The following is a 24,759-nucleotide window of genomic DNA, read 5'->3' as shown; positions in this document are numbered from 1 at the left end:
TAACAACCTGGAATGTGCTGAGGAGAACTCTTTATGGGACTTATTGATGGGAGAAGCACAAGAACTCAAAGGAGGAAAGAGTCACGAAAGGCAAGTAGTCAGAAGACTCCAGAAAGCTGCCATCACTGTCAAGGGTGCTGAAAGCAGCTCACAAAGGATAAAGGAGTAACAATTCTGAGCTGCTTAGGCAGAGGACTATCAAGACTTCAACAACACAATTACAGTAAAATTGGGAGACAGAAGCTACAATGCAGAAAAAACAAGATGGAACTCAAAAAATAAAAACATTGATTCTGTAAAATAGTGTTAGTGGTGCAAAGACAGCTGGATTGCCATTATCAAGGTGGCCAGCTGATTATTTCTTCATACAGATAACTTCCCGGAGCCAACCACAGCTTTTTCCCTACATTTACATCCTCATCTCAGTGGGCTGCATTCTTTGGTCAACAATTCTTTGCTATTCTCTGAAAACTATTCTTCAGCTTTTTATTATTCAGCTACCATTTTAAAGCCATTGTGACCACAAACAGCAACAGATGGTGATACATCCTGAAGTTCCTTGATTTTGCTTTTTGGTTTGAAAACATGAACAACTAAGCACTAATGTACACTAAAGGTCACAAATGTGATGCCAGATTGTAATGCTTAGATGAGTACCTTGAGAGGTTTACGGAACACAGCAACTTTTCTTAATTGGCAGACTAATCTCATTGTGGAGGTTTGGGGGGACCTTTAATCCAAAAAAAGTCACATAAGATACCTTTGTAGATTTCTCAAACTAAAGACTATTATATATGAGCAGATTTACTCTTCCTACTGAGCGGCTCTCATGGAAGTAAAAACATCCTTTGCCAGCTCCATTCACTCTGCCATTCTTCACAGAGCCCTAGTCATTACAGATCTCCAAATCCTACTATCAAATATCCTGGCACTTAGTTTGGCCATTCTCATCCTCTCTAATCCTTCCCTCTTTCTGCATGTGTGTTCCTACAGAGTAATACCAACAGAACATGTCTTGATTGTACTGTAGATTTTTCTACCAAAGCCATCTTGAACCCAAGAACAGACCTGAATCTGATAGCAGCAAAAGGCTTCACTCTCGATCCTCTTTAAGAGGAACATGCCTGATCAGCCTGCACCAAATTTTGAAGCTCTGACTTACAGACTTCTGGATTTTAAGCTTTGAAACCTATCTGTGTTCATGTCTCCACAACTGGGCCATGACATTTTTAAGAAAGCAACAGAATTATCTCTTACACACAGAGCAATACCAGCTCTTGTGGCTACCAACCTAGCACTATTAGTTCGGAAGCTACTGCAGCAGTTCTAGCAACTCAAAAGCAGTAAGGAAGAAACACTCATCTTTACAGCCCAAAAGCATTCATAATCATCATAATCCCTGTGTTCGTTTTACCTCCTTGCAATAGCAGGTAGTAAACTACTAGTAGTAAAACCCCAATGGTAGCATAGCTTTAGATTTTGCCTTTTTGTCAAAAAAAAAAAAAGCGTATCTTCCTTAATAAAATGTCTTTTGTGCAAACCTCGCTATTCCAAATAACTAACTAGTGACTCTGCATTAAAACACTGCCCATTAGAACAAGTAATAAAGCAATGACATTCTAACATCAAACAGCCCTAAAAAAAAAAAGAAACAAACTATTATTAAACTCTCTTTCCAACTCTCCACTTGGACAATCTTTCGCCCCTCTCATCTCAAAAAATGTCAGAAGTAGAATAATCACAATAAATATGTACCAGATGTTTAAAAACAACTTCCAAAAACTTATTCATCCACCTGTCCTTGAAGAGTCAGGAGTTAACTAGTTTAAAAAAAAAAAAAAAAAAAAAAAAAAACAACAAACACCAACCTGCAAAAACATATACCCTGATCCTGTAATTTATGGGTGTATAATATATTTAGAGAAAGACTTATTACATCTAAAATGACCTTTTTGTTATCACTTACCTGGCTTGTTAATGTTACAGGTTGCTGAATCTGGTCAGCATATAAGGCAGAAACCTGTTGGTCATTTATGTTCTGCTGCCGACGATCACTGTACTGCTGATGCGAATGGGACATCTGTCCAGCCATCTGAAGGCCAGCAGCATGGAATGAAAAAGATGGTGCAAGCCGAACAGATGAAGGTTTGCATGCTGAAGTCTCTCCTCCTGCAAAGACAATGTGAGTTTTTAATGCAGTTAATGGCTTGAAAATATTTACCTCAGTTAGCCTCCGTCTCCTACCTTACAGAGCTTATAAACACTAGTAGTTTCACCGTTTTAATATACACAAGAGTTTTCATACACAATGAACTCAGAAATCATCCTGATGTAAAGATGACTTAGCTGAAGTGCTTCCTCCCATTTCATATTGTGACAAATCATTCATTAATCGTTTATTCCTATTTATCCTTAACATCCCTTTTCTAACATCTTCACCTATGTGTCATAACTCAATTGGAATTTGACCGGGGTTATTTTCAAACATAGGAATTTTGTGTATTGATTCCATGAAAGCCAGAAAAACACACAAGTTCTGCCTTTCAAGGTTCCTCACAGCAACTTTCTGAACTGACTGTACCAAAAGAAAAGAAAAGCTACTGTCCAGCCTCAGCAGCTCATCTTCCCTGGCCTCAATGTTTATGCCTTCCTACAAACTGCTTAGGCTCACTAGCCTACATTTTTAACTTCCGCCCTTCTTCCAACACACACGGTACTTCAACTCAGCTTCCTGACTCCTACTGCTGAGTTTCATCAAGCTATAGGTAGCAAGCACTGTAACTTGAATTAATTCCTTTTTGGGAAGGTGAAATCAGACCTCAAGAAGCAACTGCAAAGCAACTACAAAGCAAGAGACAAACAAAAGACTTGGTGTCAAGTTGCAGAAGAATGGCAAAGCGTATGGCCAAAGTACTAGATTCCATAAAAATCATGAAAAATGCCAAATTCCACAGGCACAGAATCTGCCTCTAACCAGGACAGATCCCACACCTCTCAACTCATTTCAGACACCCATCAGATGGTATTTAATTGGTTCATAGTCTACTTGTATCTTCACTGTCCTCTAACAGCGGAGGACAAATTAAAGTACAATTTGGTTTTCTTTGTTTGCTAATGAAAGTTTAGCATGTTCCACATTTAACATCCATCCTTTTGCTTTTTGCTGACTACACCAGAGGAGGAAAATTCTCTAAATTAATGCCATGTTGGCACAACATAAGAGACAGAGCAGGATGGGACAAGCAGCCAGGCACACTGAAGCCAACATTGCCGCTGAAGGAATACATGTGGAATCAGAAGCTGAAATCTGGAAGCACAATTATTGATAAAGATTGAATTTAGAAACAAGATATGAAATAATCAAGCACCTTAGCCAGCAAGGGAAATCCCCATTTCCTTTACAATCAAAACCTTGCAAGAAAATCCGATCAGTAGAAAACAGTGGATGAACACTGCCCATCAATTTGACTTTCTTAAAAATAACTGACTGCTCAATTCACCACCAATTATAGGTTAAGAAAAAAATAAAATATTGAAAATGATACTACATCATTGACTGAGCACCTATCAGGGCAGTAGAAGAACCGCATGGGATAAAATCAAAGACCATTTTACATTAAGATCATTTTAGAAAAATATATTCAATAAAAAAGTCAAGATAATATTCAAACAGGTATAAATAAGAAAGCCTATATATAGTATAATCACTGTTTCTTTAAAAGGGGTGAAGTAAAATTGTGCAGTGAAATACCCACTGACAGACCACTAGTCTTTTTCTCCAGTGTTACAATTCAGTACTACTAAAAGACTAACAGAACAAACTGCTCCAGAAAATGAACTGGTCGCCCACAAGCACCCACATATTTTCACAATGTTTCATTAAATCTTCAAGAATTTTACTTTAAAAAAATAAAAACAAACCAAAAAAAACCCCAAACCTTCACGAAATAGCTATGATATATGAAAACTTTTTTTGTGTGCATTACGGTGCCTCTGGTAACATGATAAAGTATCAAGATGACCTTACAAATGGAAATAAAATAAAGAAATTCCTGACCTAAACCCATTATAAGCTAAGTCAACTTAACACTGCACAGAAAATTACTCTAACTCTTCTGTAAAACGTCCATTAAAACCTGCTTTGTGATTTTTAACACAAATACAGATCCTAGTAAGCTCTGAAAGTGGAACTGTCGTCCAACATTTAAAGATACAGTGAAAATATTAGTTAAATATCTGACTGTAAACTTTTTAAAATACCTGCATGTTTTTCTGTTTTCGTTCCAAGTAACATCTTATGTTCACCTATGAATTGGGCAATAGATTGTCACCTTCTTTTTTAAATTTAAAATTATGTATTATGAACGTCACAAGTTCACATTTAAATACAGGGGCAAAATATATGCAAAGATTCTAATGCATCAGCTGATCTCTCTCAAAATATCATGGTTCCTTTATATATTAATGCATCTGTCACTTAGATCATGTAAAAACTGAATATAAATATTTTTTTCCTCACTACTGTATTTTCTTAATTTCTAAACTCCATTTTTACTAGAGAATCAGAGTTAATCTTCTACTTATACAACTTGGTAAATTTAGCATACATTTACTTTTCAAGATATACTGTACACTCCTGTAACAATGGGTGAACACATGTAAGACATTATTTGGTTTGTCTACTTTCTGCTCTTTATTTCTGCTGATTTTCTGCTTAACCTGAAAAAAAAAAATCTCACTTAGCAACATCATGGTGACTGAATTAAAAGTCAAAACAATATTTAAATCAGATAGTAAAAAACTGCCATTAATTCTAAATTGTAGAGCCAATTACTTTAAAAGTTTTACTTCTTGTACCTTTTTACCCCAGGCCACAGTTTCCCAATCGCATACTAGATATCTAGCAAATTAGATAACTTAATAAAAACGAATTTTATTTTAAAACTTTCTGCACTTGCACGTGTCCCTAAAAAAGCAGAAAGCTCAGGATATATACACACAAAAATCCCGGTAGCATGGAGTCCTCATTTACATGACTTCATAGTATCTTCTGATACTCACTCAAAAGATCACAACAAATCTGAGGATAAACTGAATACTGCACTGCACACCTTCTTTTAAAAAAAGAAGAAAAGTAGAAAAGGATTAGAAGTATAATCATCCCACAAAAGAACAATCATAATACTGATGTTTCACTTCAGCTTTAAACTTTTGACGCTTGCACACCCTTTCTGAGTCCGCTAGCAGGACAATGAGGCTGTAGCCTTCCTGGTCTTCCAAACTGATGACTGTCAGTTGGACCAACTCAGTTAAGTCAACAGTAAAGCCCCAGAAAAGAGAGCTTCATAATTATAACAAGGAGACTGGACTGCAGAATCACAAAGTAAGTTTCTCTAAGAACCACAGTTTGACAAGTAACTTCTTTTATTTGTTCAATTTAAAATTTTTTTGAAGAGTCAATATTTGTGATTAACAAGCATTTACCTATTTGTTTGGAGGTAAGTCATACACAACCTATGATGTTAACATAAATGAATAAAAATTGTATCCAATAAGAAGCTTTTTATAAACCATTGTTCTTTGGTAGAAACATAAACCGATTTCATGGAGCAGTACTGAATCTCAGAAAAAGGCACATTATTAAACACAAGAGCCTGACTAGAGTCTCATGACCTGAAGTCTGTTATAAGTAGATGGATGGAAATTGGCTAGCTCATGCCATGTGTTCTTATACCAAATAGAAAGGCATTTTAATAGACTCTGTGAAGATGGTGGTATCAACCCTTAACCATGTTAGCAATAAGCAAGAACTACCTGGGTCAAAAGTTGAAGAACTGTAACTACAGGCTCTAAAAGATCAGTAACCATGTAATTTTCATCTTTACGATTTCTTACTGTCACTGAAATGGAAACACACAAGTTCACAGACTTCTCTTGCTGAAAGCAGTCTTAGCTATCAACAAAAACAAGTAATGTTAAGGATATGGTCCCTGATGAAATACCTGCCCTTGCCACATTTCAGACTTTGTTCCATGATACCTGCAATCCTACCCCAGTACACCTAATCCCAAGAGAACACTCATAACTTACTACTATGAGCCAAGAAACACCTAATGACATGTTAGGAAGAAATGAGGGGAGAAAGAAGAATTGGCTAGAATAGCAATCTTGACCTCCTTTAGTTTTAGGCTGAGGAGTCAGTCAGCTATAGAAATAGGAACATTTGTGTACATCCATTAACTGAGGTTCACAAAACCCCTGGTGGCTGAAGTTCATTTGGAGAGCTCTAGACATTCAAAAAGTAAGTGATCTACTGACCACCATGGGAGTACTAAAATCCACAGGAGCTCGTTACCACACCACATCTGTAACTTTTACAGGATAGAAATATCTAAGGGACAAGGTCTAGTCAATCATCAATCTTCCTTTCTAACCACATAAGTTCAAATGATTACATGTTGTGAAGCACCTTGGGAAGGAAACAAAGTGACAGAAAACAAAAAGTACACCAAGATCTCTATGCATGAAGTACATTAAGGGAACATATTACAAACTGGGAGTGGGTAGAATTATCTTACGAATGGGCCTTACCTAACGTGTTAGTTCAGGGAATGGCACAAAAATTCAGTTTTATTTATGTTCACAGTTTACGTTTTTACAGTTGACAACAAACATTTGCCTGTGATGAGATTAGATCAGAACTTGCCATAAAGAAGGTCCAGCTACAGAAGGCATCCCTTATTTCAGCCTTGAGAGTGTATGTCCCTTTTCTCCTATTGTCATGAATGCAACAGCTCTTTTCAAGTGAAGCTGTTCAGAGCACTATTTCATTAGTGACGTTCCATACATCATAATATAAGCAAAAGATAAATGATAACAAAAGTAACTTCTTGACTTTTGTAAATTCACTCTCACAAACAAGTGAGGAAGAAGTGAGCATTAATAAAATGCTACGCTATTGTACCAGCAAACCACTGTAACTATCACCAGAAGAAAATGTTTAAAAGGGGACCAACAGCATAAATGTGATGCTAGAAAAAACTTAAATTATAACCTCAAAAGAGGTTCATAAGTCAGAACTATCTGAAAAATACAGATATTGCAAAAATGTATTGCCCTATCATATGGAAGAAGGTAGGGTTTATTTCTTTAAAGCATCATCTTAACACAGTGGAAGAGCATATGTTCAAGAATGTATTTCTTTATCTGGTGAGAATGGGAAATACTTCTCTCATTCAAAATAGGTTTGTTTTAAATCACTCTTCCAAGTATCAAAGAAATTATTAACTCAAAGTAGAAAAATACTTGAGATGGTCATTACTGAACAGTCTATAAATGAACTACAGTTGGTTCAATATAGGAAAATTTTTGGTACAATTTTGCATAGATTTTTTAAAACTCAATGCAGTTTCAAAATTCAATTTCCTACCTCATCCATTTTAGATTGTTATTGCCATTTTGACATCAGTCTACATAACTCATTTAAACATTACCTCCTCCCAAAAAAAGTATCATAAGGTAACCAAGTGGTGCAACACATTGCTGGCCTTCTCCTTTCACCACAAAACAAGGCACAAATATGCACCAGTTGACTGTAAAGAGCTGCAGGTGACAGTGTGCCACCCAAAGAGTGGATCACTGTTTCTGAAAAAATTTGTGTATTGTGGTCATTTAAATTTGGTATCTAAGAATATTAAAATTTCACATGAAGTTTTTCCTACGGCTGGGCCATTGTAAAGTCTATTCTCTGGACAAGACTGACTGATGTCTAATCAAATTGTAAGCCATGCTACAGCCTTTCCCACAGTCACTGACTGAGCAACTGACACAGCTTGCCCAGAGAAGCTGTGGATAACATGTCCTGGGAGATACTCAAAACCCAACTCGGCATGGTCCTGGGCAACCAGCTCTAAGCAGCCCTGCTTGAGCAGGGGGAGGTTGGACCAGCTGACCTCCAGAGGTGCCTTCCAGCCTCAACGGTTCTGTGATTCTGTGCCACAAATGTCAGCACAAAGTAAGTGACAAGATTTTTCTCTTTGAATCAAAGAGTTGTTGGATCAGCTCCTCTGTCATGTGGGACTGCATCTGAAAGTCCCCATGGCAATTAGAAAGTTTCTTTGCATTTCTGTCACCCAACTCATTAAATAGATACTCTGCTTCTCAACATATGTATCTCTCTTTGTCCCTCTGTCACAGTTCTACCAAAGTATTCTATTTAGGTATACTCTTAGTCGAGGATAAAAAAAGGAGACAAACTCAGACATTAAAATCATTAGAACATTAAAAGAAATGACATTTCCTTAATATTTCTTCATACCTACTTACCTCACAATTAAAAATTAAAACCAAAAAAAGACCACTGTAACACTTCTGACCCTGAGTTACACAAGCTTGCCTTCAAGACTGACAAAAGCATCTTCCAGTGCAGCAGCTGATCTTGATTTCATCACACCAGGAGACAGAGTTCTCTACTTGATAACATAACCTTTGCAACAGCCTTAAAAATACTTCACTGTCTATTGACTGTTGTGCAAGATAAAGCAGGTAAAAACAGTGAAAGTCACACCAGCGTTCTATTTCATACTTTTAAAAGTTCAAATGTAGTCATTCCCCACGTTTGAGAACTTGCCACTAGCGTGCTATCTGGGTAACTGATTCCTTTTAAAATTGTAACAACTTCATAGCCCCTTCTGTACCTAAGTCCTCTGCATCTGGCTTCCAGGCAGTGATTACCACTTCCGCAGAATGCTTTGGCTGTTTCCTAATAATGCCACTGTCCCCGTTTTCCCACCTCTTTATTCAACTCAGCTCAAAGAAGGTGCAGAATTTCTTACTGGATCCATAAATTAAAGACCAGTAAAATATGGCACAATACCATTTAACTGGCAGAAATAACGCAGAACTAAATTGGAATCAGTGGCAATACTCCTTGGGGGTTTATCCTGGACTGTGGGGTCATCTAATTTTGAAGTATGAAACTTTCTCCTCTGCACAACTCATCTTCTTTCATTCTCTTGGCATTGCTAGGACTTTTCTTCCTGTTCTTCGACATTTTTCCCTATAAAGATCATTGCTTTGACCCTAAATGTTTTGAGCTTCCTTTCACCTCCTCTCCCTCCTGCCCCATCCTCCCTTTCCCTATTCTATCCCTGCTATCTACTATTTGGGTCATTCAGCAATGTGCAGAGGTGATTCGTCTCAGTGATATGTTCACAGCTGAATGAGAACCTGCCAGAAAACACGACCAGAGAATAAAAGTGTGAATTGTATCATTCACCACAATGGGTATTCTCATTTCCACACTCGGAGTCCAAGAGCTTGTGGGCCTACACCACAGACCAAGTATGGTAGTTCTTAGTACTGCATATGACTGCTTCAGACTTCAAATCTTTTTATTTCCAGTCCCTGCTATGCTGCCACAGATGAAGGTATCCACCTTCTTGTTAATTTTTTTTTCTGTATTCGAATTACTGAATGTGGAAACAGCCAAATGTCCCCTCAAAGAAAATCCTGTATTAGCTGGGGAACTGTACAGCCCTCTTGCTTCACACAAGATCCACTTTTTTTTTTTCTTTTTTTTTTTTCCCCCGAAGTTAATAATTTTGCAGAGTTCTGGTCAACCTTGTTTTTCAAAATCCATGCTTGGAAAAGTTCTCAGTACCAATGAGCATTATGATACGTCAGCTACTATGTTGAATATACCTCTAAGAAACAAATCTGGAAAAGTGAGACAATTGACCTCTGCATTGCTTTAATACCCAACCACCTCTGCACTGTATTAGCACATCCTAAAACAGACAGCGAGCAATTAGCAATAGAGACAAACACTTGTACCTTGAGAGCTCTCTGTTCAAATAAACCCACATTTAAGACAAGTTAGACCTATCCAATTTCTGCCTAAGCATAATAAATGTCAAGCACTTGGGATTTGAGAGTTTAGAACAATCACCTTTTAAGCAATAAGCAAATGCCAACCTGAACTCTAAGTGAACTACTGCTCTACTGAAACACTGCTTTGCCTATTGTCCTCATGCACTACATTTAAAATGACTGCATGAGAATATGAAGGTACATGGACTTCACTCAGCTTGCTCTAGAGTGAGGAAAGCTGAGAGAACCCAGGGAACAAAGGGAAATTACCTGCAGCAGCTACTGTAGAGCAAACAACTATGTTATAAATATCCCACACTAGTTCCTCCTCTGGAGGAACTATATTATTGTGGAGGAATTACATTATTAAGAATGGCTATTTCAGAAGCTATTCTACAATAACTATTCAGTCAACTTCCCTGTACAGAAATGCGTACTTCTACTTTCTCTCAAAGCAAAATTAAGCCCTAAACTTAGAAACAACCACCCCCTCAAGTCCTGTTCACTAGGCCAATACACCCAGCCCACAGAATCCTCCTGCTTGTGCTCCTTCCTAACGGACAGAGCTGCAGAAAAGACGAAGTGCTTAGGAGGTGACATAAAATTACTTCTGGGTGCCGCCTTTCCCAACAGTTTGCAGACCTTTGCCACGACCTGCCTGTCATGTGTCTAGTCATATGGCAGAGACGGAGGAAGAAACCTGGAGAAAAGACAGGCCAAGAGTAGGCTTCATTAACTGTTCTGACACTGTTGTGCCTGTCTTCGCTACCCTCTTCCCTGGATGAGCTGCAGCAGGAGGTGGACTTTGGACAGGATTTGTATGCACGTGCTTTACTGCTTTTGTGCAGTAAGGCCTGTACTCGGGGGACACTAGTTCCCTCTACTGTAGAAATACAGTGGCTAAGACCTGTGACAGGGAGAGACTGTGATATGTATCTCTTGCTAGCCACTTCAAAAATCTGGTACCAGAAAGACTAAATGCCACAGCTCACTATAATCCTCCCTCAACAAGAGAAGGAAATTTCTAAAACTCATGAGCAACTTATTATTTAATCCACTGGCAACACTATATAAAACTGTATTTCATTAACGTATAAATACTAATTTGAGTATACTCTGGACAATCTCAGAACTAAGAAAATTTTGTGAAAGTGAAACTACTTTTTTTATAAATGAAGCCCAAGATTGCCAAAATTCTCAGCTAAAACCTGCAGGAAACACAACTACTCTAACTTTCAAAGTGAAAATCTTAAGCTCTATGAGAACTCTGCTTTCACATTTCTATTCTTGAGAAGCAGGCTGCCTAAGAGCACGCCTGAAAAAAACCTACAACCCTACAAGTAAATAGTGAGAACTGAACGTATGTACAAGCCTTCACATAGACCAGAAGCCTCCACCTAGGTACACACTGGACTCAAAGAACATTAAAATTGAAGAGTACTGTGCACAAAGTTAGGAAACACTAGAATACTTCCACAGTTTTAATGTAGTGCCTCTATGTAAATAAGTTATGATACTATTTAGTTACATGAATATCCTATTTATTTTAAGGGACAGAATGGAAGTAGCACTCACTGGATAGGCTGCCATACAATGGATCTTTTTATTTTAATTGTATTTATCATAATATCCCTTGACAGTCCTCAGATTGTGCTCCAAATAAAATTATTACTGTCTGCCTATATATTCTATAAAGTAGTCATCTATTTTGTATCCATGTAATTCACAAACAACAATTTCCTTCTGCAGTATTCTTACAAGACTGGATTTTATCCTGTTCTGCAGAAAAACAGGGAGACACAGGTTAAACACAAAAGGGTTCCATTATTTTAAATTTCTAATTATATATATATAGAATTTGAAAGACTTTACAAAGACAAGGAACACATACTAGTGGGTAAATCTCTGTTTTACAGAGCTCCACAAAGGAGCAGCTTCACAGGTTAGGTTTCAAGAATTTGGGAAAAGTAAACCAAATGAGAGAGGTCTGAAATGGATGTTCATTTCTGCTTGCAAACAAAACCAAACAAGAAGGGGTTCTTTATTCATGTTGGACTAAGGACTGAAAAGTAACATAGTTCTTTCAAGCAACAGGACACTAACGTAGGAGTTACTCATATATCAAACCAAAGATCCATTCAAATCAGCGTCCTGTCTCTAGAAGTGGCCAACAGCAGTCATCTTGGAAGAGAACAGGGCAAGCATACAGCAGTAGGTGCCTGGCATGTTCATCTAGTCTCCAGTCCAGGAATTACATGAAGCAGAGTCTTTGTGATTAATGTGGATATATACATATATACCATGCATCCTTTTCTTCCATGGACTTTCTGAACCACTTTTTGCATTTCAGCTTTTAGCATCCAGAAGATCGCATGGCAAAAGACTCCACAGCTTACTCACAGGCCGCATTAAGCACCACCTCCTTTTGTTTGTTGTGAACTTGCCTTTTTCATCTGATGGCCTGTGCTGAATAGTAACAAAAATTAAGGCTGCCTCCTGCAAAGAGGCAATAATACTGACAGGAAGAAACGAATGAGAGGCTTCGCATCAACAACTTTGTTTATTCTACTGTTGGATGATTGGTTGTTTTTTTTTTAAGCTCCCTTTTGACACACTGCCTTCATGTCATCCTCCAAGAGAGGATATTCTAGTATTTAGAGAAGAAGAAACAAACATTCTCAACTGTGCAACTGTATACACACCAACATATTTATTATTGAAGGTTTTCTCTTCTTCTAATACACATTTAATATTCTTCAGAAGTTTTCCTACCACACTGTAACTCTGTCCAACTCTTCATCATAAACCTGTTGCTTGAGAAACACTGGTCAAATTCAAGTAGTTTGGCTGATGATTCAGCCCAACACGGTATTTATATTATGCCAAATGAATAAGTGAAACTGACTAGCTGAGCAATCAATACTTAATTATTGAATATTTAATAAACCATATTTAAAGAAGAGGACTAACATTTGCTTTAAAACTGAAAGAAAATAAAATTTTATTAAAATATTTGAAGGAATAAAACACTCATTTTTCAGAGGACACCAATGCTGGTGAAAATGTGCCAAGCCTAGGGTTCTGGTACTTCTTTTTTCTCTCCCCCTACAAATTTATTTTTATTTTATGATTTTATGCAATTATTCTAAGGTTACGTGGTTTATACGTTTTCCAATTTAATGAAAAGCCTGCCATTTAAAAAGAGAGAATATAAAGACAGGGGAAAATTGAGATCTCCTTTTTTTATGACCACAGTGAAAGTTCATAACAGCTCTTAAAATAGAAACAAAGAATGAAATGTGAATATTATTCCAAGCAAAGGTTTAAAAACAACTACTTAATTCCACCTATGTAAGCATATTTAATCTAGGTGAAAGGCCCAGACCTGTTCTTCAGTTCCCAGTGCAACCTGTGAAAAACACAAATACAAATAGAAAACATCGTTTATCTAGAAAGTTCTGTCAAATTCAGTAAGTAAAAAAGCGTAAAGGAAAAAAATACTTTGTAAGTCCCGCTAATCTCATAATATAGACAACAGAAATTCAGTGACATAAAGTTTAAATTAACGTAATTTTATGAAAGTCGTTCCATTAAACATGCTATAAAAGAATCTCTACACTCACATTTCAGAAGGCTTCAAGTAAACTCCACTTCAAGTACACACAATTTGTATTTTATCTCAGTTTTTAGCTTCTAAAATGCACTAAACATCACCAAGTTTCCCTACTGAAAGGAAACGTTTGCTTTATTCAAGAGCAATTAGATTTACCTCTCCTGCCACTTTTCTGAAAGGTTTACAAAACAGTCAGAAAAATTAAAATTCCACCAAAGTAAAAATCAGATTTAATCATAGCCTGCTTTTTAACAGTAAGCTTTGGTCTTCACGATGAGTGCAACTTGTAAATGGCTGCAGACTATCACTCATCTGAACTAATGAGCTCCAATGTTTAGTTGAAAAAAAAAAAAACTTGTTTAGTCCTAAGTATGAGCATTAAATCGTGAAAATGCTGTCTGTTCCCTTGGTATTAAAGTACCAATTAATCAAAATTTGTAAAAATGTAAAAAATACTGTGTGCACAGATGTTTTGAAAAAAATTTTCACAAAAAATAGTTGTCAAATGGAACCACTTTTACCAAAATTCCACTTCCAACTGAACTCAAAGGATTCCAAATCTGCTGACACCAGCAGTATACCCGGTCAAAAATATGACAATGAAAGTAATTTCCACCATTACTGGTGAATGCTAGGTAGTATCAAACCTCAGATGTATATAGATACCTATGCTAAGGGGAAAGGGAGGTAGAAGGGGGGAGAACACGGAACCTATGTAGATGGATTTACAGAGTTAAATAATTCATTAACCTTACAGTCAGTTTTACTGAGTTGGACAGAAAGGATGTGAGTAGTTATGCAAAGAAAGCCCACAATTTGGACAGCTAAGGAAGACAGAGGGAGGGACTGGGGAAAAGGATTGAGGAAGGTAAGCTAATCCATGATTGAACAGGAGAAAAAGCAGGTTTGGAAAGCAGCAAAAAAAGAATCAGACGCAGATTTAACCAACAAAAATATTTTAAGATCAGATTTCCCAATATTCTTAGGCAGGAACGATACATAGCACAGAAAAAAAATCCAGACTCAACTGTTACAGCTGAGGTGGGGTTTGGGTTTTGGTGTGGTTTTTTTGTTTTGCTTTGTTTTTTTTTTTTTTTTTGGGGGGGGGGCAAAGACATGTGAATACACCATTTTTAAAAGGCAAGTGTGTGTTCTAGAAATAGGTTATTCTATATTCATACCAGCTACAGATACTTAACTCAGATACAGAGGTTATTGCATTTTAGGAAGTACTGATATTAAAGCTGACTTTATTAACGTTCCATAGCCATGCTTTCTGCATAAATCTGGTTACTTCCACACAAGGCACTTGAATTTTAAAAAAGAAAAATTACGTAGGGAAAGAGCGAGAACAGTCCTCTACCATCTACACAGCACTCCTTCCTGGTTTCGAGCTATTCCAGTGAAGATTTTTCTTCCATTAACGTGGTGTATATACACACGCAGAGTTTTTAATACACATACACACACACCGGTACAGGCGCGCACACACACACACAATCACACGGGCAATACAGAGAGAGGGCGAGACTGAACAGCAATTAAACCCTCCTTTCGCTTCTCTTCCGAAATCTGTGCCTGCCCGCAGTACGCGGGCGCTGCTGCAGATCATTAACTGCTCATTTATCAACGCCGCTCACCAGGCAACACAATGCAGCAGAACGGCGCGCGGAAACCACCCCGAACCCCAGCAACAGCGGGTAATTAGCATAGCCTACCACTAAAACGCCGCCGCCTGATTGGGCGAGTTCGTCAGCCAAGTGGCCAATCGAAGGGGGCTATGCAAATCGCAGCCCTCAGTTGCCAGGGTAGAGCTGCTGCCTATTGTCCAATCGGAAAACAAGCAATAAACAAGAAACGCAATTGAGCTTTGTCACATTTTCAAGTTGGTGTTAACGCTTTCAAGTTTAAAGCAAAATTAGCTCCATCTACCGCGGATTAGACTCATGTTCTACATTTCACCCCCACAGCAAGGGCAGGGCAATGCAGTAATGATACACGGGGATTACAGCTAAGCGCCGCATTAGGATTTAAAACTTCCCTTCCCGCAAAATAGCTCTGCTCCGGGACGGCCTGAAGAATGCATTTTGAAGGGCTGAGATGTTAAAATAGCCCAAGAAGATCGTATTCAAACGCTCTCAAGTCTGAGCTCTCTCTGCTAAAATTCTTCAGAGGGTTTTACACAACAGCCAAGAGCAGGAAAGCTCCCGTTCACTGGCTTAGTTAGATCACCTTAGAAAACTGTATGTATCAGACAGGACGTGCTACTTAGAATATCGTCCCCTTTTTCACAGGTACTAAATTTCTGTTTGTTTGTTTGTTTTTAAGGCAGAGGGAAAAGACTAAAGAAAGAACCTCCTTCCTTCTTTATCCCACTGACACATTTTAGGTAAAGGAGTTTCAGTTCATTTGACCAAACTGAACCACCAGTAAAGACTGAACATAAGAAACTGAAGTATCCTATGACAAATAAGCCTTTTTTTTCCCCACCAATTTCAAAAATTAAGCTTATCTGAAAGAATATTTGCCATTAAGTGTCTCTGCCTGTGACAGTGTGAATACATAGGAGACTACAGCAGCTACCGACCATCACCACTTCCAACGCTCCTCAGGAGGTTCCCTTCCTACACACACGGATGTGTGTTTTGAAAACGGGCATCGCTCAGCCCCCTTCAAATGAAGCCTCTAAATGCAAAGACTGACAGACTTACTCTGGAAGCAACTGCCTCTGTCTTCTAAAGCAGAACACAGCTGCACGGCTTCCCTCTACACCGCGGTGGCCACAGGTGATCCTGTTTGCATGTTTTACTTCACTTTCCACAGCCCAACGGTGGTGTGAGGGTGCTACTGCAATTCACTCACCTGGGAAATTGGTGTTTGTGTGTTTCTCGCTCTCGAGTGCTTGTGGAAGGTGCCCGACACTGGCAACCAACAGCTCCTGTCCAGGTACACACCGGGTACAGGATATAAAGCAACGGCACCAGCAGCAGCCTCTGTGTCTCAAGCCCTCAAAGGATGGTGACGCTATTCTGCCTGCCGATCAGCTAAAGCAGGGCTATGACTTTCTGCCAGACACTAAACCTGGGTCACTGCTAAAGAGGAGAGAGGCTCTGTCTGTCTTTACCAATCTCTGTGACGCTCAAAACTTTTCAAATCTGCATCACAGAATCTGCTTTTAGAAGTGCCCAAAATGTCAGCTCCACAGCCTGATGCTTACAGAAATTAAAGTTTTACTGGCTCCTTCATTTAGAAAATTTAACAACTTCATTTTGGAAACTTTATCAATAGTAATACTACTAAAATATTCCCTTATATGTCCTAAAATACATACAATTATCTTAGTACGTGCACCGACCCTCTGGCACTTACAAAAATCAATTCCATCTATTCTTTATCTCATGTTAGCTTTTTAAACTGCATTACTGCTTTTTGATTTATGCTCATCTAGCAAACCCTGTAACAGTGCAGCAGCAACAGCAGTAAGCAGCAGCAGAGTATTATCTGACCATAGGCTTACAAGATTTTCCAAGCAATCCAGCCTGGGCCGGTACTTTGCAGCACTAATCCTTCTCCTAGTCTGCTCAACTGTCCTCCTCAAAGTAATACTTTTATCAGCAGTTAAGTAAGAGTTTCTTGTATCGGTGCAGTGCCTTCTCTTTTCCCCACCTCTGAAGGGAGTATAAATAACATTACTCCCAATTTTCAGTTTACAGTGCAAAACTAATTAAAGACTGAATATAAATTACCTGCTACATGGCAACACATCAAACCATACAATCCATACAAGAGGTGAAAAACACCAAATATTTTGTACCTAATCAATACCTGTGGCTAACAGCTAGCCTAATGTCTAAACTTCACTTTTCAGACTCCACATGCATTTCCAGCTGAACATAATATAAGGTTAGCATAAATATCTGAATCATTTTTAAAGCTCTCCTTTAATCCATTGTACAAATACATATATATTAAAAAAGGAATCTTTTCCTACGGATAAAAACCATCAAGGGAAATAGAATAATTCAAGTCATTTCCCATTTGTAGTTACTGAGGCACAAGATATATTTAAACAGTTGGTACAGAAAAAATGGAAGGCATCTACCATATCAATGTACAGCTAGCATGCCAAACCATTAATGTAAGAGCTAAACAAGGGATGAATACATCATGTGCAATAGTCTCACATGATATAAATTATTCAATACCTGACCAAAGAAAACAGCTTTTAGGAGAGAGGGGGAAGATCTGAAAGTACTTTTGTAGTTTGAATAAATACAGTATTACGAATCGACGCAAAATCTTTCTAACTCTACACCACAGTTAAATAATCACATGTATCTTCAAACTATTTCACTATGTTTTGTCAATCCAACTTGTATTCTGACATTTACCATAAAGGTAGATTTCATCTGATACAGTGCTGAAAATTTTAAAATAAAACCAACTGTAAAAACGCAATTACTTGGTACATAGGCAAGCATGTCTTTTCAGAATTTCTGCTATGTTCCCTTCTTCCACTTCCAGGATTTGGATAATGCATAGCCCTATTGATATTGCAACCTTTTTTGCTTTACTAATTTTCAATTGGCTATACAACACTCTATTTGGGATTGCTATGCTAGAAAAAAAATAACATATCATATACTTAATTCATGTCAAACAGAAGCCTTTTCTAGACTTAGATACACAGATAGAAGGCTTTTTAAGTGACAAATTGAGCAACAAAAAAATATCTACCATTATAAATTACACCTCAATTATGGGGAATCTGCTGGTGTAATGATTCCAGGGAATGCCTTCAATGGCCCATTTCACATATGATTTTAAAATAGTTAATTTTACTCCAACGGAATTTTATAGTACCTACTCAGTTTTGGCAACTAACAGGGCAGTTATGTCACATTTGGAGACAGTACACTGTTTTTATACTCTATTAAAAACAGAAATTCTGATATAGTTTCTAAAAAACAGAATACTTAGAAACTCATAGGCATGCTGTCCTTATTAATCCGTATTATAGTTCATAAAAATAACAACATTCAAAAAGATTTTTTCCTAACTTCAAAGTAGACTGGAAGCACCAGAACTATTTTCTTCTATAAAATATCCACAAGCTGTAAATTGTAACTAAATTATGTTTCTGCTGTGTTCTCAACAATTTGATAACTGATATTCTGACACCAGCATTTTACAATAGCCTTCTCAAGCCAGTCCTTACTTCCCGACAAACTGCATTCAGACTTAAGTCATTAAACAACAAATCATTTCCCAGTAAAAAGTTATAACATTTCCATATCTAGCTACTGCTAATCACAGAGAACTCCAACTAAAATAAAAAATAAAACCAAGCTTTCACAAGTACAGTGAAACCTCACAATTCCAGAGCACTTACTTGAAAGACCAATTTCCTGCCTTTGTAATAATTTCTGTATTTAGTATACACACTTTTAAGTTCAATTACTTATTTTGATTTGTCTCTTTTTGAAGTACTAGCTTTCAATGAGAAAAAAATTTAAGTGTGGTTGAATACGTACTTGCAACTAGCAACCACCAAAAGACAGTGATGCCAGGTTTCATTAATCCAAACAACAATACAATCCCAAAGCGGGGCTCACTGGAAATTGCATTCATTTCTCTCAAGTAGCAAAAATTTAAAACCATAAAAATTAAAAAGCAAAATGAAACAAAACAACAACAAACACCACCCACAAAACAAAACAAAACAAATTGTATCACTATTCCTTTAGGATAATACTATGATCTAAGAAAATTATTTTTGAAGTGTAACTCATATATTTCTTTCAAAGGCTTTACTGTTTCTAGTATAAACTAAGCAGTATTTATTAAAAAATTACAGCTAACTATTAAAATTGGGGGGTTTTCACACCAATAATAATGATGAGAGCAACATCATTCAAGTACCAGAGTTGTGCAAATTTAAAACCTTTAAATGTTGTCTACATCTTCAGCTACACGCATCTATAAATCTTATTCCCAAGTTACAAAAATTCTGTAAGCAGAGACTGGAGTCTCCTCCTTTCCAGAAAGTGCCACCTCTCTCCTCTAGGGACATTATGGAAGATGCATAAACCAAAAGACAACATGTTCCAACTGCCATGCTTAAACTGTAACATTTAAGCCTCTCTTTCCATCAGTCTCTGGTTTTACATGCCAATTCTCAGAGCAAGCTACTGAGAGAGCTGCTTGTCACATGCATCTGCAGCATCAACATGGGGAGCAATGCAGAGATAGCGAGGTACACTCTGGCGAACCAGAAAAGACGGGTTACTTCAAATGAGGTGCAGAAACGGGGCAGGGAGAGAAGAAATCATTCCACCATTCCCTGAAGGATACATAAACTACGCCAAGGAAAATCTGACCAGATGGTTAGACATGGTTTTGGGTTTGGTTTGGGTTTTCTTGCCTCCACAGAGGTGCAGCGAGAGAATAACATTCCACCCAAGGAAAGAGACTTGAATGTTTTTAAGGAAAGGGAATTATGTAAAAATATTAATGGGATCCAAACACTAAAGAGACAAGCAATTCTTCAAGGTTCAGCTAACAACTGCGTTCTGTGAAAAGATCATCACAAGTTCAGTTCATAGCATAAATGCTAACAAAGTTCTAACCCCTGCAGGCTTTTAATTCTTACAGAGTTTCAAACACAACTGTGCCAGTGGTCTGGTCAGAGTATACTTCCAGTTCATAAGCACATACTGAACATTACATTTATAGGCATCAGACACGACTGTACTGTAATGCAAAAGAACCACGATCTCCTAACATGTCATGTTACCAAGGGTCTAGGCATTGCAAGTGAAGAGAAGTGAAACAATTAACACACAATCTCTTTATCTCAACAGGTTAGGTACCAATGCATCTCAAAGCTTCAGCATTACAGTAAATTTTAAAAGTGTGTTCTCAGTGAAGTAAGAGAATGAAACCTAATTTTACCTGCTTTAGAAACAACAAAATCTCTCATAATTTTTTTTTTAAGAAAAAAAAAGAATATACAGAAGAGGAAACTTTCTAATCCAAGCGTTATTGTAATAAGGCACATTATCTTTTCAGCTCTATGGAATGAATGGGCATATATAGCCAACGCTTATGAAACACCCTGCTTCATGTATGGCAGGCACCTACCACAGCAAAGACTCTGGCAAACATACACCTGAAGATGCACATTTTAACAGCATGACTCTTCTCTAGCAAGTCGATGCTAAAATAAGAGGGAAGAAGTTTGAAAGGCCCTCCTCCCCATGACTGAAAAAGCAGACATATTAGAATGAGGACTGTGTTAAGCTGTTGTGGGAGAACATGCTTGAAAAGGGGTACAGAAGGAATGTTACCGACAGCAGGGCATAAACTAGAGCAATTATAAAACAACCTTCAAAGTAATAGGACTTTCTGTTACTACAGTGATGAATTTTGGAGGGAAAATATAAAACAAGCATAGTATCTGTCATCTATAAGATGTGTGTAAAAGAAAATGAGAGCTGGGTAACTTAGTATCCTTATCCAGTAGGCTGCCATTGAGCCCAACTTTTTACTAAGTGCATCTAAGAGTTTAAAATCCTTACCAGAAAAAGAGAGCAATATTGTTTATCATGCTCCAAAGCCACTGCAAAAAATAGGGACTTGGTGCAGAATGAGCAGAAAAAAATCCAAACCACCTGCTACTGCTTTGTAGCATCAGTCATTATGCCAAGCAGTGGCAACACATGAAGCTGCTATTTGCCAAAGCATCTGGGTTGAAAGCAATACGGTGTTGTTCGCTGGCATTGCTGTACAAGCTAGCACAAAATTGTTTCGAAATGTCAGTCAATCTCAGACAGGCTCTTCAAGACTTCTACAGGAATCTGCAGAAATGCTACAATTCTTAGCAACTTCAGAGCGCCCTATCATGTACAAACAGAAGGTGCCATACAGGACTTCCCCTCTTTTTCTCTTCCTCTGCCCCACAAAAGGGTTAAGAGGAGACTTCGTAACATCTCTGAAAACAAAAAGGAGTGGAAAGAAATGGATATATTGCCTTTGCCATTATTTGCGAGACGGAAGCATGGTAGACTTTTGACAGTGTCACGGTACTGGCCACCTTTAGCCAATAATCCAATGCTTCAAAATGTCAGCAATGATTAAACTTTATGCTACAAAATGGGAATCATATGGAAAGGTAGAGCTGCACAGAGACTCATGATGAACAAACAGTATTAAAAGGACTCAAGTCAGAGATAGCCTTCTTCATGTGCTGATAATTATTTCATTGTGGGTTCCACAACTGTAGAGAAGATGGAGAATAATGTAACCTAATCTGTCTTCCTACATAAGCATGTCCCAAAGGCCATGGAGGGATTTCTCCGAAATGCTCATGGTATCAAACAGAGAAAGCAAGCCAAACCATCATCTTGGGCATGAGAAACAAGTTTGTAGTAGTAATGAGGTCCCCAGTCAGCTCCACTTCATCCTTAATAGATTTTCAACAGAAACGAAGTCCTCAGTAGGGAACCACTAAGCACATTCATGTTTGGCCACAGCACTGTATTTTCTATAGACATGGAAACTGTCATAAGGTGGGCCCAGAGTTTAACTGTAGACTGCGGTTTTGGTTGCATATGCTCTGTTTTTCTTACAACTTTCTAAATGGTCTGTCTCTACCGTACTCATGGGTATGACGTTACGGTGAACATCTCCTGAATTCTCAGTAGGCCTGAAAAACTTGGGAGACACCTTGCAGGAGAAAGGGAGATTAGTCTTCTGACCACAAAGCAAATCAGAGGTCTGCACCTGGACATACTGCAGACTAATGATCAGGTGCCAACTACCCCTTCTCAAAATGCACAGGATTCAAAACACTTATCTGTCTGCTTGATTCTGAGGCTGAAAAAAGTTACCTGTGGAGAGAGTCTTGAAACTTGCTGGTGCTCCTTAAAAAAGGGTTTAAAGCTTTTATAGATAGCTAAATAGAAGGCTGAGCTAGATTATGCTCATCATCCAAAAAGAGGCAGTGTATCTTCCTGCAATAGGGAGAACCCTTCCACACAACAATATGACCTGATAGCTTCCTACAGCCTTGTTTAGTCTACGTTGAAGCATTTATCTTCACATTTTCTCTTCAAAGTTTCCAATATCCTTCAACATCCATATTGAAGACGGAATAGGAAAGAACTCTGCTGTGGGAAGCTACAATTCTTTTATTTACAGAAATGCAGGATCAAAAAATTTCAGTATACTGGCTTAGCGATGACAAAGGAAAAACACTCAACTATCTAACCTTGACATGTTAAAGAAATAACAAAGTAAGTGACTATGTCTAGGCTAATGTGTGCCAAGTAAGAATGTAAACTTTATATTAAATACTATTATGATGAAATAGCAAAAAACCCCCAAAAAAAGAACAACAAACAAAAAACAAACCCCCCCAAAATCATAGACCAACTAAAGTCCCCCAAATGAAAAGAAATGGTTACATTTCCACTTTTCCCTTTGCACTTTTATCTCTCACTGGACATTCTCCTGTCTTTATCAAGGACAATACAGCTATCATCATTTTTAAAGAAGCCATGCAAACATGCTTCTGCATATGGAACAGAATTTTTAGAAGTTCACAACACTGTCCAAAATTCCTACTGAGATAACATGAAGCTTTATCATTTGGTTATCACAGACGCATAGCTGTGCTAACAAAGCTTTTGAAAAGCTCTTACATAAGAATACAAATTTATGCATATATGTCCCAATCTGTTTCTACTTGCCTTTAGTGTAACTGAATACTCTGCCAAGAGTTAAGCTATTTACTACTACCAAATATTTTTAATAGCTATCTCTGTATATAATCTATAAAGTTTGCAGAGCTACTCTAAAAACTAGACTCAATTCCAAAACTGGGGAAAGACAGACACCTTCCCACCTTCTCTCATTTTATGTTAGCTTGAGTTTCCCCAGCAAAAGTCGGCTAGTTTTTGACAACTCTGATGAAAGAGGCTAATATTTCTTAATGCTGCTGCTTCATACTCCACTCTGCTCTACTCTGTTCTAACAAGTAAATGCTTTATGAGAAACACTAGAAGACTTTCCATCCTTCTTCAGTTTATGTGTATCCAAAATGGCGGATATCTGAGTTCAGCTCATCCATTGGGAACAATTCATCCAAACTATCTTCTCTACGTTCATCAGCAGAAGGGACAGTTTGCCTGGAAGAAACGTGTGTGTGTGTGTGTGCGCATGCACACGTGTGCCTACTACTTTATTTCTGAATTCTGAAGGAATTATCACAGAGTCTCAAAGAATAAGGTTGAGAATCACAATCTAACTTGAAGAAAGTTCAATAGTTAAGGGACCCATGCATACAACCACCTTCTGTAATCAAGTAGATCAGATACTACAGTCATTCTGTCTACTCAGATGAGGAACTAGACAGACAGGATTTCATTACTGAAGGCCAGAAGCATGTTAGGCATACAGATGCATACTTAGAAGTTAACATGCTTATCCTTTCCCTTGTAACTGTACTGAGGACCCCAGAATGAGCTGGAGAAGAGAGACTCCCTGACTCTTCAAAAATGAGCATATTGACGCTTCTCCATGGAGCATTTTACACAGACGCTACTAATAACTTTCTAAGGCATTTCTTATTTTGAAAAACTGATCAACTCTTCCAGACAGTTCATACCTTTAAATAAGGAAAGACAGACCTTTGTCAGAGGTCCCATTAATCCAAAAGGTGCAATACCTGTCTAATTACTTCGTCTTTGATGAAATTCAGCTGATTCATTAGATAAATAACCATGAAGCTAATCTTGACAGGAGACCAAATCACTTTAAGTAGCCTACTTCGTAGACTTGCTCATAAGACACCAATTCACTTTTCTCTAAATTGTTCAAAAGGCTTAGATAAGAGAGAGATTAACCATCTTCCTAATGGTTTACTGCACCTTCTTGGAAAGATGGAGCTACTGCTAATCTGTTATTGAGGATAATGTGGAATTTTGATGGCAAAAAGATACTGCTAATAAACTCAGATCTTTGGAAAAAGTGTGATATGAAGTAAAACAATAAAATACTGTATTAAAATACTCTTAAAACTATAAACAAGCTGTAAATCATGAGCAAGTGTATTTGTGCAAAGCAAGAATTCCATTCTCTTCTCTAACAACCCCTTCCCCTCCTTCCTGAAAAAATGGTGAAGTAGATTTTTCATTCATATTATACAGGCTACAGATCACAGAGTTACAGGACACAAATTAATCCTGAGCTGTCTTAATATACATTGAGTGTTT

General features: G+C 37.7%; 1 protein-coding gene across 1 annotated transcript in view; it reads right to left on the bottom strand.

Moving 5' to 3' along the window:
* The window catches only part of DYRK1A (dual specificity tyrosine phosphorylation regulated kinase 1A), an 85,810-nt gene that overhangs the window by 21,143 nt on the left and 39,908 nt on the right, over nt 1-24,759 (bottom strand). The window contains exon 3 of the mRNA XM_072846629.1: nt 1,967-2,169. Within this exon, the coding sequence (XP_072702730.1) occupies nt 1,967-2,169 (203 nt within the window). The remainder of the gene's footprint in view (nt 1-1,966; nt 2,170-24,759) is intronic.

The sequence above is a fragment of the Ciconia boyciana genome, chromosome 1 (genome assembly GCF_034638445.1).
Source record: "Ciconia boyciana chromosome 1, ASM3463844v1, whole genome shotgun sequence".
In the NCBI taxonomy this organism is placed as follows: Eukaryota; Metazoa; Chordata; class Aves; order Ciconiiformes; family Ciconiidae; genus Ciconia; species Ciconia boyciana.
This window is presented reverse-complemented; position numbering and strand designations above follow the sequence as displayed.